At 49.8% G+C, this 16,769-nt stretch overlaps 1 protein-coding gene across 4 annotated transcripts in view; it reads left to right on the top strand.

Annotated features, from left to right (window-relative positions):
• Positions 1–789: 789 nt before the first annotated feature.
• Positions 790–16,769, top strand: part of BRD1 (bromodomain containing 1) — a 52,198-nt gene continuing 36,218 nt past the window's right edge. The window contains exon 1 of one of the 4 annotated variants that reach the window (XR_004675878.1): positions 790–2,629. Coding sequence is in view for 3 of the 4 variants with exons in the window: in XM_034986070.1 (XP_034841961.1) it covers positions 1,263–2,629 (1,367 nt within the window). In the remaining variant the exon portion in view is untranslated. The remainder of the gene's footprint in view (positions 2,630–16,769) is intronic. The other 3 variants (XM_034986070.1, XM_034986071.1, XM_034986072.1) reach the window with 3 other exon arrangements.

Raw genomic sequence — 16,769 nt, forward strand, 5'->3', positions numbered from 1 at the left:
GGGAGGAGTCGGAGGTCCTCAGTATCAGCTCCTAAGGTGACACCTTGCTTGGCAGCTAGCTGGTGGTCCAGAGTCAGGAGTCTTCATGTGAGGGAGACTGAAGATTGACTCCGTTACTGAGTTAGACAGTGGAGGTCTGAAAAGAGCAAATTCTCGTAAATGTCTGTGGCCAGGCCATCAGTCTTCTGAGCCCTACCGGCAGCTCCAGGGCAGGGGCTCTGGTGGCAGCGTGTGGTTGTCAGGGGTGGTACTCACTGGGGGGGGGGGGGGGGGGGGGGCCCCCCCGGGCCGCTCGCACGCTGTGGGGCGGGGGGGGGGGGGGGGGGGGGGGGGGGGGGGGGGGGGGGGGGGGGGGGGGGGGGGGGGGGGGGGGGGGGGGGGGCAGAGATGCCCTCTGTGGCCCATTGCACATGTTGTCTGCGTGTATGTGACGAGGAGGAGGGCACGGCCAGCCCCACAGTCAACGCCAGCAGCTGAGAAGTGCCCCCCGGGGAAAGGGGCAGGTCGGCTGGGCTGTGGGGGTTTCTGTGGCCGTCGCTGCGGAGGTCCTCTAGAAGCCGGCTTGGGCTTCCTGGGAGTGGAGACTGACCCCAGACCAGTACGGGGCTCCTCTCTTTAGTCCTGGCATGGCTTAGTGGCCCTGTGCCTCAACACGGTGTGGAGGCTGTGTTGGTGGGGAGGATGGACCGCTGTGGTCAGACTGGCAAGGCTTCCAGCAGTGGGCAGGGGTGTTGCCCTGGGGCTGTCGGGGCACTCCTGGGCAGCAGCAGGGCAGGGGGAGAGCTGGTTAAGGGGAGTGTTGGCCAGGAGTGGGCAGCCACTGAGCGTGCTCGCCTTGCTGTCCTGACCTCCGTGCCTGCTGGAGCCCAGCCCTGTGTGTGGGCTTTCCTGGGCTCAGGGCTGGGACCCCTCCTCAGGAGGAATGCTGCAGTCATCTTGGTGACCTGTTAGCGTGGTCCAGGAAGGTGACTGGCGAGCCATGGGGACCACAGAGTGGCCTAGAGGGACTTGTGCCTCTCAAAGGCCACTCCTTGCTGCTCGTTGTGTCTTTTTGGTCCACGTGGTCCATGAAATAGGATCATGAGTCCTGGGATGAGTGGTTTAGGAAACCTCGGAGCCATGTTAGCTGGGAGTTTGGTTTTGATTTAGTTTGAGCTGGTTGGTGAGCTCTGCCCCCAGCGTATTTGGTGGTTTTTCTCGTCTTGTGTCTTCTGCAGGGAGTTAACTTGATCTCTGCCTCTGTTGTAGGGAGTCAGTACCAAATGAGGAGGAAAGGACGATGTCATCGCGGCGCTGCAACGAGACACCCTTCCTCCCCGTGCAGTACTAAGCACTCCCCCACACGAGAGACCCTGACCTACGCGCAAGCCCAGAGGATGGTGGAGATCGAGATTGAGGGGCGCCTGCACAGGATCAGCATTTTTGATCCCCTGGAGATCATATTAGAAGATGACCTCACCGCTCAAGAACTGAGCGAGTGCAACAGCAATAAGGAGAACAGTGAGAGGCCGCCCGTGTGCTTACGAACTAAGCGCCACAAAAACAACAGAGTCAAAAAGAAACATGAAGCCGTCCCCAGTGCCCACGGCCCACTGGCGTCGGCCAGCGCGCTTCCTGAGCCCAAGGTGCGGATCGTGGAGTACAGCCCGCCCTCTGCCCCGAGGCGGCCCCCGGTGTACTACAAGTTCATCGAGAAGTCGGCCGAGGAGCTGGACAACGAGGTGGAGTACGACATGGACGAGGAGGACTACGCCTGGCTGGAGATCGTGAACGAGAAGCGGAAGGGCGACTGCGTCTCGGCCGTGTCCCAGAGCGTGTTTGAGTTCTTGATGGACCGCTTCGAGAAGGAGTCCTACTGTGAGAACCAGAAGCAGGGGGAGCAGCAGTCCCTGATTGACGAGGACGCCGTGTGCTGCATCTGCATGGACGGCGAGTGCCAGAACAGCAACGTGATTCTCTTCTGTGACATGTGTAACCTGGCGGTGCACCAGGAGTGCTACGGGGTGCCCTACATCCCCGAGGGCCAGTGGCTCTGTCGACACTGCCTGCAGTCCCGGGCCCGGCCCGCCGACTGCGTGCTCTGCCCGAACAAGGGAGGTGCCTTCAAAAAGACAGACGACGACCGCTGGGGCCACGTGGTGTGTGCCCTGTGGATCCCGGAGGTTGGCTTTGCCAACACGGTGTTCATCGAGCCCATCGATGGCGTGAGGAACATCCCTCCGGCCCGGTGGAAACTGACGTGCTACCTCTGTAAGCAGAAGGGCGTGGGTGCCTGTATCCAGTGCCACAAGGCAAACTGCTACACCGCCTTCCACGTGACGTGTGCCCAGAAGGCCGGCCTCTACATGAAGATGGAGCCCGTGAAGGAGCTCACTGGCGGGGCCACCACCTTCTCCGTCAGAAAGACCGCTTACTGTGACGTCCACACGCCCCCGGGCTGTACGCGGAGGCCTTTGAACATTTACGGGGATGTCGAAATGAAAAACGGTGTCTGTCGAAAAGAGAGCTCCGTCAAAGCGGTCAGGTCCACGTCCAAGGTCAGGAAGAAAGCAAAGAAGACTAAGAAGACGCTGAGTGAGCCGTGTGCGGCCCTGCCGCCTGTGTGTGCGCCTTACATCCCCCCTCAGAGGTGAGTGCGCGTAAGTGTGGGGCATGGGATGGAGGGGGAGCCTGGGATGGGGGCTGCCAGCTGGGGATCCTGGCACTCTCTGCTGACCTGGCTCTCTAACTGTCCTCTTCCCCTGAGCTGTGAGGACCCCGGAGCCCGTAGTTTCCCGACTGCAGGAATTAGGGTCTGGGTCCCTGGCGCCACCACCTTTGCCACGATAAAAGCTGTTCCTCGCTCTGCTCCCCCACCAACTTTGGGAACCGGGGGGCATTTTAAAAATAATTTCTTGTAAAGTGAAAGGGAGGGTGAGCGACGAGTGGAGATCGGAGTGGGGCTGCCAGGAGCTTCGTAGAGGGAGGCGCTGGTCTCCTTCCTGTTGTGTGACAGCCTTTCTGGGTTTCCTGACCCTTGCCTTCGTGGTGTGAATATTGGCTGGTCAGTGTAGGGGCTTAGAGCAGTCCACAGCGGTGGTGGTGGTAGTGGTGGGGGTCTGCAGTGGTGGTGGTAGGGTCCTCAGTGATCCGGAGGGTCCACAGTGGTGGTGGGGGGTCTGCAGTGTGGGAGGAGTCTGCAGTGGTGGGGTCAGGCCCTGACTTGCTCTTACAAGTGTCCCAGGGGCCAGTCCCCATACAGCTGTGTCTGCTCTTGTCCCTGAACTTGCTTCCTCCTCTTTGTCTGTTCGTCCCGTTACTGACTTGCTCTTTGTATTTTGCTCAGAGTGTGAGGTGAGTGATTGGATGATTTTTGTAGCAGAGCCTGGGTGTGGGAGAGCAGATAGCTCCCTCAGACACTTGTTGAGTTCTGAGGATGGAGCACGCTTTGTCCCCGGGCGTGGGGCTTTCAGTTTGGTGAAGGACACGGCATTGAGACGGGGAGGTGAAGGTGCAGATCGCCGTGCTCCTGAGAGCAGCTGGTGACTTAACTGCTGTGACCTGGACGCAAGTGAGTCCCCCGGAAAGAGAACCTGTTCGTCTTACAGACTGAGTGACAGACTTGCGGGATATTTTAATTACTAAGAAGTAAAAGTTATCTTAAATGTATTGAATATTAGCTTTTTGTGTTGTTTTCCTGTGTATCTGTGATGTGAAGGAATTCATGCCTACCAGCGTGTTGTGATTAAACAGTGTAGTTTGGTTTTAACGTGTCACGAGTTGCGTCAACCTCGCTCGTTAGGTTGTAAGAGGTAGTGGGGTGTGTCAGTCGGAATACTGTCTTCTCCAGAGACAGTAAGCACTTAGTATCTCTTAAGAATTAGAAGTAGGGACGCCTGGGTGGCTCCGTCAGTTGAGTGTCCGACTCTTGATGTCAGCTCAGGTCATGATCCCAGGGTCCTGGGATCGAGCCCCACGTCGGACCCCACGCTCAGCAGGGAGTCTGCTTCTCTTCCCCTCCCACCGCGCATGCAGTCTCTCTCTCTAAAATAAGTCTTTTTAAGAAAAAAGAATTAGAAGTATGACTTTTTCCCCAAAATGAAATTTTATAGAGCAGTACATACTCATCGTAGAATCAGTAAATTCGGACAGAGTGAATAAAAGTGCTCGTCCCTCGTATCCAGAAAAAAAACACTGTCAGAACCAAGGTGTGTCTTTGCAAGTCATTCAGCTAGACTTTTTAAAAGATAGTTTTACTTGCATTTCTACCTGTGGGGCAGAAAGTGTGAGATTTGCATCAGGAGCTTCTGTTGAAGAGCCCTGAATTTTAGCTTTACTGTAATCGAAGTAAATGAAAGGAAAAACATGTGACCTAACAAACGGAGGAGCCAGAAGTGCAATGTGCTCGCTTCTCTGTGCCCAGCGCCATGTGGTGACCTGCTCCTGACAGGGTGCCGACGAAGGGCTGGGCTGGGGGCTGCTAGGCCATTCGCAGGAGAAAGCACTTCTAGCTGGAGAACATGGGTGCTCGCGGGTCTCAGGTGACCAGGCCTGACTGAGGAGAAAACCCATGCTTTGGACCTAAGTATTTCAAAGCAGGTGATGTGGCTAAACCACGTACCCAAGGTGTAGTCTGGCCCGTGTTTGGTTTTTTTCTTTTTCTAATTTAGGAATAAACTGTTGCTTCACTTTGGAGCAGAGATCAAAGATGTACCTGGGTAAGGGTTTGTGGCCATGCGGCTGGGTTGCCCAGACTTTGGGAGACCTTGATGTTTTGGGCCACAGTCCCACGCTTGGAAGATCTCCCAGCCACCCTTAGCCAGTGGGTAATCCGTGGTCGGATCACCCTGTGGATTGTCCTGGCAGGTGCTGGTGTGGTCCGGGCTTGCCAGCCACTAGTCTTACTGTCCTGAAGCTGTGGCCTGAGGTGTGGCTGGTCTGGCGGCCCTGTTCCTAGGGAGCGTGCAGGAGGTGGAGGGTGGATTGGTGGAGGGTGGATCGGAGGGGTGCTGTGCTCTGCCTTGGGTGGGGTGGGTGGAGTCGGGCTGGGTCATTGTGCTTCTTAGCGCTTCTGCCTATGAGGGTCCCACCGGCGGTGTGGCTGGCAGCCACAGAGTTATTTGAGTGTTCTTCCAAGGTCTGAGTTGTGCCTGTCTTTGTCTGTCTTGTTTCCATCACTTTCATCAGAATATTTTTCTAACATAGAAACAATACGAAACTGCAGAAGTTAGGAAAAGTCAAGTCTGGAGAGGAAATCCCATCTGCTCCCTTTTTGCCTTGCCTTCCAAGAAAAATCAGCGCTTCGACTGTGCTGTTATAGGCCTTTTTCTGTTCTGAGTGGTGCCTTTTCCTCGAGTAGCTGCTCTTCTGATGAAATCCTTCTCTGGTTCCTCATTGTTCCATGCTGCTTTTTTTGGGGGGGTTAACCAGACGAGGTGGGCTCTGGAGAGGGGGACAGGCCAGAAGGAGGGACTCGGCGAGTTGTAGCCTTCTAGTTCCCTTGGAGGAATTACGTTTTCCCAGAGCGTGCTCTTTTGTTGCTCTTTGGTGGGTGCTGCTCTTTATTTAGGGAGGAGAATGGTCTCTAATGAACAGAGGCTGATGTGCTTTGTTGGTCTTGATACCAGCCTGGTCCTCTTGGCCATTTGGGTCATTTATGTGTGCATGGCCCAGGGCACGTGCACACCTAATAAGTTGTTAGTTAATGATGACGTGGAGGATCGGGTCCACAGCTCAGTTAACGCAGGGGCATCCCTGGGAGGTGCCCTCCCGCTGTCCGGACGCCAGATGAGGACAGACGTGGGAGACTGAGTACTTAGTAGCATTTGACAGAGAAATCTTACGCTTGTTGAATATAACTGTAAGAAGTGTGGACTTGAGCTTTGGATGTCTTTTTTGCCATGTTTCTGGCAGTTAATTTGACTATAATTGAGAGAAGTTCTGTAGGGCCGTGGTTTGGGGAAAGGAGAGAAGCACTGGCTTGCCCCTTCCGGGCAGGTGGGAGCTCTGGCCACCCCACAGCTGGCTGGCCCTGTGTTTGCTGCCCTCTGGATGCAGTGCCACAGGCAGGCGTGGTGCCCTTGCCGGCGTTGGGGTCCCCAGGGAAGGGCCTCCAGAGGGTCCAAGGCGGCGGCTACTCTGGAGAGAAGCATTAAAACCTCCAGGTTGTGCGTTGTGTGTTCTGTGGAAAAGCAAGGTGCTGGTGTTTGCGTCCAGCCACTTAGAAAGCACTGGAGTGTGGGCTTCCCAAGTGCTCTTGGACTGTTCTCATTCCCACCTACCCTGACCTCTGTGCTTTCCTTGGCTTGAATTCAGACTGGGGGGCTGGGTGTCTGATCCCGTGAGCGTGTCCTCCCCAGGCTGCAGCTTCTCCCCCAGCCCCAGGCCTTGCAGCCCGCGAGGACTCTCTTCCCTGGAGGCAGGGGGAGGCGCAGACAGCATTGCGTCTGGTGAGCAGATGTGTTTTGACCAGAGAGCTGAAGTGAAGAGACAGAGTGCTGGGGAAGGACCTGGTGCCTCACGGCGTGTGTTGGCGCGCGTGTCCGCAGGCTCCTCCCAGGGTCTGGTGCTCGGTGCGTGACAGGCAGTGCTTGTGAGTGTGCTGCTGTGGGCCACGGTCCGCGGTCACGCAAGCATCAGGACACGTCGGCCTGTGCCCTGGGGCCCATCCCCCAGCGTGCTCTGCTTGGTGGTGGTCTTTGCAGGGAGCTGCTGTGCTCCGCACGCCTGCGTCCTCGCTGTCCCACTGGGTCTGGGTCTCCCCCCAGCATCCCAGGCGCTCAGTCCATGGGAAGAACCTGCCAGAGTAGCGACTTTTGTTATTTCTGTTCGTATTCATTGTACTCACTTATTTTTGGCAGAAATAGGACTGAAACTTACTAGAGGTTTTCTGTAGTGCGGACAGTGGGTAATCACCGCACCCGTCTCACCGCTGCTCCAGCCTAGGTGTTCCCCGGGCTGACGAGGGGCAAAACCTGTGTGCTCTGCACCTGGAGTCCATACCTGCAGCTACAGTGGGTGGACGGACGGTGTTTGGAGTGCCGATGGGGGCTTCACGAGGGAATGCCCTCCGTAGGCCCAGGTGGAGACCAAATTATTTCAATTTTTTATTTGGAAATAACTCTAAATTTATAAAATGTCGCAAAAATAAGGAGAGAAACACCCAAATCCTCTTTACCCAGAGTCATCTCTTACTAATGTGCCATCCCATTTGCCTGGCACACAGAGTAGGCCCACGTGTCCCCGCACGTCTCCTAGGATGGGACTGGCCTCTGGGTGAGCCTCCATTCAGGACCTGTCCCGTTGGGCGAGCCTGCTGGGATCTGGATGCTTCCAAAGCTCCTCCCAAGTGGGCCAGTTTTGGAGAAGACAGCCCTTCCACCTTAGCAAAGTGAGCCTTGTTCTGGGTTTGTCTGGTGTCCACAGAGGTACCATGTGTCCCTCGCCCAGAGGGAGTGACATCCCCTGCTCCCTGGGGACCACGGTGTTGCTGGTGCCTCCATGGGACAATTTCTGTGTTTGTGTTCTTCTGGCATCCAGCCTGTGGTCTGGGAGAAGGAGGCCGTGCAGCCACCTGGCACCTCTTCACAGCGGCCTAGGTGTCCCGCCTGTGGGTTCTCGTCCCCGAGACGGCTGGAAAGGGGTGTCCACCTCAGCCCTCCCTCTGGTTTCTCCTCAGCGGGATCCTTCCCTTCTCCTGTCCTTGTGCTTTGTAGCAGGACCTGGACAGGTGGGAGGTGAGCATCTGGTGGCCCACCTGGCCGTCATTGTCCACCTGACCTTGGGGAGCTCGGCTCTTGGTTAGTTCGCTGCAGGCAGCCACCTGGCCTTGGGTGACACACGCTCCCTAGCCACCGCTGGGTTCTGTGATTGGAGTCCTGAGAAGGTCTGAGAAGGGTGTGCAGGGGGCTTGACCCGCACCAAACCGGGCAGGAGGTTCTCCTGGGAGCCGCGTGGTGCAGAACCACATCCCTCCCAAGGCAAATTCTGGTCTTTTCAGGTTGGAGGGGTTGGATTTCACTCTTGCCATCCTGACCTCCGTCTGACCTCTGAGCTGTTCCAAAAGTGAGTTGTACCCGTCATAAAGACTCGGGACACTTGAGGAGGTGTTATGAAGGGAGGGTGGGATCTAAAATCTCACTCTTTGGGGTGATGCTAGGTCATCATGGGCACGTTTCAGTGGCTATGCACATGTGTAGGGAGAATAATTTTTTTAATGGCATTTTTTTCTGTTTCCCATGGTTTTTATATAGAAAGTTTTAAAATGGGGGGGTGCCTGGGTGGCTCAGTCGTTAGGCGTCTGCCTTCGGCTCAGGTCATGATCCCAGGGTCCTGGGATCGAGCCCTGCATTGGGCTCCCTGCTCCGCGGGAAGCCTGCTTCTCCCTCTCCCACTCCCCCTGCTTGTGTTCCCTCTCTCGCTGTGTCTCTCTCTGCCAAATAAATAAATAAAATCTTAAAAAAAAAAAGTTTTAAAATGGAAAACTAGGGACTATTAGCCCACCCCTCACGCAGCCACTCATCGTGAATTGGGGTGGGTTCCTCCAGTCCATGTTTTGGTTTTTCTGCACGTGGGCACACACGGTCTGCTGCTGGGAATGCACTGACCTTGGAGACTGTGCCGTCACGCGCGTCTAGCGTCTTCTAGTGTTGCCTTGGGTCTGGAGGGGCGGGGGTGGGTGGCATCTCAGGCGACCATGCTGCTGGTGTGGGAGTTTTCCTGGCTTGCTAAGAGTTGGGCGTTTTTGGGTACTGGCGCGTTGCCCTCAGCACGAGCGGGTGTGTGTCTGTCTCAGCTGCAGCCTGGTGGGGGCGGCGGTGTGCCCGTCCCCGTGGCTGAGGAGGCCTCTGCCTCGGGTGCGCACAGCGAGGTGCTTATGCTGTGCTCATTGCATGCATGTCTCTGCCCCTCGGCTTCTCGTCTCGTTTGTAATTATGTCTGTAAAAAGTCTTCAACTTTGGAAATCTGGAGCTCCCTCCAACAGTTAATTGCACTTGGAGGTCTCCCTTGCCCGTCCCTTCCTTTTTGTCATTCTCATTTCATCCAGTAACATGTCTGTGTAGAGAACAGGTAAGAATATATTTTTTTTATGATTTTATTTATTTGAGAGAGAGAGAACACAAGCAGGGGGGAGTGGGAGAGGGAGAAGCAGGCTCCCCGTGGAGCAGGGAGCCCGATGTGGGGCTCGATCCCAGGACCCTGGGATCCTGACCTGAGCCAAAGAGAGACACTTAACCGACTGAGCCGCCCAGGCACCCCTGAGAACAGGTAAGAATTCTTTTTTTTTTTTTTTTTTCAATTTTTATTACTTTTTTAAATTGTTGTGTTAATTCCCATACATTACATCATTAGTTTCAGATGAAGTGTTCCATGATTCATTGTTTGTGCATAACACCCAGTGCTCCATGCAGAATGTGCCCTCCTCAATACCCACCACCAGGCTAACCCACCCTCCCACCCCCCTCCCCTCTAGAACCCTCAGTTTGTTTTTCAGAGTCCATCGTCTCTCATGGTTCGTCTACCCCTCCGATTTCCCCCCCCTTCATTCTTCCCCTCCTGCTATCTTCTTCTTTTTTTTTTCTTAACATATACTGCATTATTTGTTTCAGAAGTACAGATCTGAGATTCAACAGTCTTGCACAATTTGCAGCGCTTACCAGAGCACATACCCTCCCCAGTGTCTATCACCCAGTCACCCCATCCCTCCCACCCCCCACCACTCCAGCAACCCTCAGTTTGTTTCCTGCGATTAAGAATTCCTCATATCAGTGAGGTCATATGATACACGTCTTTCTCTGTTTGACTTATTTCGCTCAACATAATACCCTCCAGTTCCATCCACGTCGTTGCAAATGGCAAGATCTCATTCCTTTTGATGGCTGCATAATATTCCATTGTGTATATATACCACATCTTCTTTATCCAGTCATCTGTCGATGGACACCTTGGCTCTTTCCACAGTTTGGCTATTGTGGACATTGCTGCTATAAACATCGGGGTGCACGTACCCTTTCGGATCCCTACTTTTGTATCTTTGGGGTAAATACCCAGTAGTGCAATTGCTGGATCATATGGTAGCTCTATTTTCAACTTTTTGAGGAACCTCCATACTGTTTTCCAGAGTGGCTGCACCAGCTTGCATTCCCACCAACAGTGTAGGAGGGTTCCCCTTTCTCCGCATCCCCGCCAACATCTGTTGTTTCCCGACTTGTTCATTTTAGCCATTCTGACTGGTGTGAGGCGGTATCTCATTGAGGTTTTGATTTGGATTTCCCTGATGCCGAGTGATATTGAGCACTTTTTCATGTGTCTGTTGGCCATTTGGATGTCTTCTTTGGAAAAATGTCTGTTCATGTCTTCTGCCCATTTCTTGATTGGATTCTTTGTTCTTTGGGTGTTGAGTTTGATAAGTTCTTTATAGATTTTGGATACTAGCCCTTTATCTGATATGTCATTTGCAAATACCTTCTCCCATTCTGTCGGTTGTCTTTTGGTTTTGTTGACTGTTTCCTTTGCTGTGCAGAAGTTTTCATCTTGATGAAGTCCCAATAGTTCATTTTTGCCCTTGCTTCCCTTGCCTTTGGCGATGTTTCTAGGAAGAAGTTGCTGTGGCTGAGGTCGAAGAGGTTGCTGCCTGTGTTCTCCTTTAGGATTTTGATGGACTCCTGTCTCACATTGAGGTCTTTCAACCATTTGGAGTCTATTTTTGTGTGTGGTGTAAGGAAATGCTCCAGTTTCATTCTTCTGCATGTGGCTATCCAATTTTCCCAACACAATTTGTTGAAGAGACTGTCTTTTTTTCCATTGGACATTCTTTCCTGCTTTGTCAAAGATGAGTTGACCATAGAGTTGAGGGTCCATTTCTGGGCTCTCTGTCCTGTTCCATTGATCTCTGTGCCTGTTTTTGTGCCAGTACCATACTGTCTTGATGATGACAGCTTTGTAATAGAGCTAGAAGTCCGGAATTGTGATGCCGCCAGCTTTGCTTTTCTTTTTCAACATTCCTCTGGCTATGCGGGGTCTTTTCTGGTTCCATACAAATTTTAGGATTATTTGTTCCATTTTTTTGAAAAAAGTGGATGGTATTTTGATGGGGATTGCATTGAATGTGTAGATTGCTCTAGGTAGCATTGACATCTTCACAATATTTGTTCTTCCAATCCATGAGCATGGAACGTTTTTCCATTTCTTTGTGTCTTCCTCCATTTCTTTCATGAGTATTTTATAGTTTTCTGAGTACAGATCCTTTGCCTCTTTGGTTAGATTTATGCTTAGGTATCTTATGGTTTTGGGTGCAATTGTAAATGGGATCGACTCCTTAATTTCTCTTTCTTCTGTCTTGTTGTTGGTGTATAGGAATGCCACTGACTTCTGTGCATTGATTTTATATCCTGCCACTTTACTGAATTCCTGTATGAGTTCTGGCAGTTTTGGGGTGGAGTCTTTGGGGTTTTCCACATAAAGTATCATATCATCTGCAAAGAGTGAGAGTTTGACGACTTCTTTGCCGATTTGGATGCCTTTTATTTCTTTTTGTTGTCTGATTGCTGTGACTAGGGCTTCTAGTACTATGTTGAATATCAGTGGTGATAGGGGACATCCCTGCCGTGTTCCTGACCTTAGGGGGGAAGCTCTCAGTTTTTCTCCATTGAGAATGATATTTGCTGTGGGTTTTTCATAGATGGCTTTTATGATATTGAGGTATGTACCCTCTGTCCCTAGACTCTGAAGAGTTTTTTTTTTTTTTTAAAGATTTTATTTATTTATTTGAGAGAGAGTGAGAGAGAGAAAGAGCACAAGAGGGGGGAGTGGGAGAGGGAGAAGCAGACTCCCTGCTGAGCAGGGAGCCCGATGCGGGACTCGATCCTGGGACTCCAGGATCATGACCTGAGCCGAAGGCAGTCGCTTAACCAACTGAGGAACCCAGGCGCCCGACTCTGAAGACTTTTAATCAAGAAAGGATGCTGTACTTTGTCAAATGCTTTTTCTGCATCTATTGAGAGGATCATATGATTCTTGTTCCTTCTTTTGTTAATGTATTGTATCACGTTGATTGATTTGCGGATGTTGAACCAACCTTGCAGCCCAGGGATAAATCCCACTTGGTCGTGGTGAATAATCCTTTTAATGTACTGTTGGATCCTATTGGCTAGTATTTTGGTGAGAATTTTTGCATCCATGTTCATCAGGGATATTGGTCTGTAGTTCTCCTTTTTGATGGGGTCTTTGGTTTTGGGATCAAGGTAATGGTGGCCTCATAAAATGACTTTGGAAGTTTTCCTTCCATTTCTATTTTTTGGAACAGTTTCAGAAGAATAGGTATTAATTCTTCTTGAAATGTTTGGTAGAATTCCCCTGGGAAGCCATCTGGCCCTGGGCTTTTGTTTTTTGGGAGATTTTTGATGACTGCTTCAATTTCCTTAATGGTTATAGGTCTGTTCAGGTTTTCTATTTCTTCCTGGTTCAGTTTTGGTAGTTGGTACATCTCTAGGAATGCATCCATTTCTTCCAGGTTATCTAATTTGCTGGCATAGAGTTGCTCATAATATGTTCTTATAATTGTTTGTATTTCTTTGGTGTTGGTTGTGATATCTCCTCTTTCATTCATGATTTTGTTGATTTGGGTCATTTCTCTTTTCTTTTTGATAAGTCTGGCCAGGGGTTTATCCATCTTGTTAACTCTTTCAAAGAACCAGCTCCTAGTTCCGTTGATCTGTTCTACTGTTCTTTTAGTTTCTATTTCATTGATTTCTGCTCTGATCTTTATGATTTCTCTTCTCCTGCTGGGTTTAGGCTTTATTTGCTGTTCTTTCTCCAGCTCCTTTAGGTGTAGGGTTAGGTTGTGTACTTGAGACCTTTCTTGTTTCTTGAGAAAGGCTTGTATTGCTATATACTTTCCCCTTAGGACTGCCTTTGCTGCATCCCAAAGATTTTGAATAGTTGTGTTTTCATTTTCATTGGTTTCCATGAATTTTTTAAATTCTTTTTTTTAAAGATTTTATTTATTTATTTGACAGAGAGAGAGATAGCGAGAGCAGGAACACAAGCAGGGGGAGTGGGAGGGGGAGAAGCAGGCTTCCCGCCGAGCAGGGAGCCCGATGTGGGACTCGATCCCAGGACCCTGGGATCATGACCTGAGCCGAAGGCAGACGCTTAACGACTGAGCCACCCAGGCGCCCTTAATTCTTCTTTAATTTTCTGGTTGACCCATTCATTCTCAGTAGGATGCTCTTTAGCCTCCATGTATTTGAGTTCTTTCCGACTTCCCTCTCGTGATTGAGTTCTAGTTTCAAAGCATTGTGGTCTGAAAATAGGCAGGGAATGATCCCAGTCTTTTGGTACTGGTTGAGACCTGATTTATGACCTAGGGTGTGATCTATTCTGGAGAATGTTCCATGGGCTACTAGAGAAGAATGTGTATTCTGTTGCTTTGGGATGGAATGTTCTGAATATGTCTGTGAAGTCCACTTGGTCCAGTGTGTCATTTAAAGCCTTTATTTCCTTGTTGATCTTTTGCTTAGATGATCTGTCCATTTCAGTGAGGGGGGTGTTAAAGTCCCCCTCTATCATTGTATTGTTGTCGATGTGTTTCTTTGCTTTTGTTATTAATTGCCTTATATAATTGGCTGCTGCCATGTTAGGGGCATAGATATTTACAATTGTTAGATCTTGTTGGATAGACCCTTTAAGTAGGATATAGTGTCCTTCCTCATCTCTTATTACAGTCTTTGGTTTAAAATCTAATTTGTCTGATATAAAGATTGCCACCCCAGCTTTCTTTTGGTGTCCATTAGCGTGGTAAATGGTTTTCCACCCCCTCACTTTCAATCTGGGGGTGTCTTTGGTTCTAAAATGAGTCTCTTGCAGACAGCATATCGATGGGTCTTGTTTTTTAATCCAGTCTGTTAGCCTGTGTCTTTTGATTGGGGCATTTAGCCCATTTACATTCAGGGTAACTATGGAAAGATATGAATTTAGTGCCATTGTATTGTCTGTAAGGTGACTGTTACTGTATATTGTCTGTATTCCTTTCTGGTCTATGTTGCTTTTAGGCTCTCTCTTTGCTTAGAGGACCCCTTTCAAGATTTCTTGTAGGGCTGGTTTCGTGTTTGCAAATTCCTTTAGTTTTTGTTTGTCCTGGAAGCTTTTTATCTCTCCTTCAATTTTCAATGACAGCCTAGCTGGATATAGTATTCTTGGCTGCATATTTTTCTCGTTTAGTGCTCTGAATATATCCTGCCAGTCCTTTCTGGCCTGCCAGGTCTCTGTGGATAGGTCTGTTGCCAGTCTAATATTTCTACCATTGTAGGTTACATATCTCTTCTCCCTAGCTGCTTTCAGGATTTTCTCCTTGTCTCTGAGACTTGTAAGTTTTACTATTAGATGTCGGGGTGTTGACCTATTTTTATTGATTTTGAGAGGAGTTCTCTGTGCTTCCTGGATTTTGATACTGGTTTCCTTCCCCAAATTAGGGAAGTTCTCTGCTATAATTTGCTCCATTGTACCTTCTGCCCCTCTCTCTCTTTCTTCTTCTTCTGGGATCCCAATTATTCTAATGTTGTTTCATCTTACGGTATTGCTTATCTCTCAGATTCTGCCCTCGTGATCCAGTAGTTGTTTATCTCTCTTTTTCTCATCTTCTTTATTTTCCATCATTTGGTCTTCTACATCACTGATTCTCTCTTCTGCCTCATTTATCCTAGCAGTTAGTGCCCCCATATTTGGTTGCACCTCATTAATAGCCTTTTTGATTTCTACTTGGTTAGATTTTAGTTCTTTTACTTCTCTAGAAAGGGTTTCTCTAATAACTTCCATGCCTTTTTCAAGCCCAGCTAGTATCTTTAAAGTGATGATTCTGAACTCTAGATCTGACATCGTACTAATGTCCGTATTGAGTAGGTTCCTGGCAGTCGGTACTACCTCTTGTTCTTTTTGTTGAGGTGATTTTTTCCGTCTTGTCATTTTGTGCAGAGGAGAATAGATTAATGAGAGAACAAAATGCTAACAGGGTAACAACGTTCCCAGAAAATATACTCTAAACAAATCAGAAAAGACCTGAAGCAGTGGGAAAAGAAAGGGAAAGAGAGAAAAAAGAAAAAGAAAAAAAAGAAAAAAGGAAAAGAAAAAGATAAAGATAAAAACAAACAAAAACATAACAAAACAAAACAAAAAAACCAGAATGTGATCAAATATGATCAGGCTGGTATATAGATCAGTGCCACACACTAGATTTTGGGTGTATTTGGTCTGTTAGAAAAAAGTGCCTCCCAAAATTTTAAAGAAAGAAAAACATATATATGTACAAAAATGAGGGTTGATATGATGAAGGGATGGAATAGGACTGTAAAGATGGAAACTATAAAAATTTTATAAAAGGAATTGATAAGAAGTTGTTTGAAAAAAGAAAGAAGAGGATTTAAAAAAAAAAAAGGGAGAGAATGTGATCAGGCAGGGGAGTAGAAAAAAACCATACACTAGAGATTTAGGGTATATTTTGATCTGTTAGAAGAAACTATCTCAAAATTTTAAAGAGAGAACAACTTATATATATATGCCAAAAATATGGGTAACTACTATGAAGGGATAGAGTATGACTCTAAAAATGAAAAATAAAAATGAAAAATAAAAATGTTTTTTTTTAAAAAAGGGATTGATAAGATGTTGGTTGAAAAAGGGAAAAAGAAAAATTAAAAAAAAAACAGTTAAAAAATTAACTTTGAAAGACTAAAGAATCACGGTAAAAAAGCCATGAATTCTATGTGCAGTATTCTCCTAGCACTGGAGTTCTGCCGTTCTCATTGATCGGTAAACTTGGTCTCGGCTGGCTGTTCTCGCTGATCTCCTGGGGAGGGGCCTGCTCCAGTGGTTTCCAAAAGTCTTTGCCCGAGGCGGAATTGCCCCGCCCTTGCCCCCTCCCGGCTAAGTAATCTTCTCGGGTTTGCTCTCCAGGGCTTTTTGCTCCCTGCGAGCTTTCCTTACAGCTTTGGAGGCGGAGAGTGAGAATGGCGGCCTCCCAATCTCCGCCCCGGAGGAGCCGAGAACTTGGGGCCCCGCTCCTCAGTGAGCCCCCAGAGAAAAGCCGCCAGTCACTCCCGTCTCCACGGTCTCCGGCCGCACTCCGTGCTCACCTGGCCTGTGACCGCGCGTTTCTATTTCTGGCACCCGATCCCGGGTGGAGTCTCCAAACCCAGCAGATCCCTGCGGTGCGCTCCCGCGCTGCTCCTCCCAGGGGAGGAAGGGTAGTCTCCCCGGATCTGCCGCTTGCTGGGTCCCTGCTGGAGGAGCAGTGGCCCGACTGTGCCGTGGATCATGGTTTATGGCAACCCGGAGCTGAGAGCCCGCGCCTGGGCTCCGCCTCTGCAGCCGGCTTCCCTGCTCCGTTATCTGGGAGCTCTGCCGCACGCAGGCACCCCCGGTCTTTCTGTGACCCCGAGGGTCCTGAGACCACACTGTCCCTCAAGGGTTCCACCCCCTGCTTAGCCACCGGAGTGACGTCCCTCAGCAGAGCAGACTTTTAAAAGTTCTGATTTTGTGCTCCGTGGTTCTATCACTTGCCAGAAGCGGCCGACAGAGGCCCCTCCCTTGCCTGGGATTCACTTCTCCGCACGTCCTACCTTCCAGAAAGTGGTCGCTTTTCTGTTCAGAGAGTTGTTGCTCTTCTTTTCTTCGATCTCCTGTTGAGTTTGTAGGTGTTCAGAATGGTTTGATCCCTATCCAGCTGAATTCCTGAGAGGAGACGAAATCCAGGTCTCCTACTCCTCCGCCATCTTGCTCCGCCCCCCCCCCCCCCC

The sequence above is a fragment of the Mirounga leonina genome, unplaced genomic scaffold (genome assembly GCF_011800145.1).
Source record: "Mirounga leonina isolate KUSES-001 unplaced genomic scaffold, KU_Mleo_1.0 Mir_375, whole genome shotgun sequence".
Lineage (NCBI taxonomy): Eukaryota > Metazoa > Chordata > Mammalia > Carnivora > Phocidae > Mirounga > Mirounga leonina.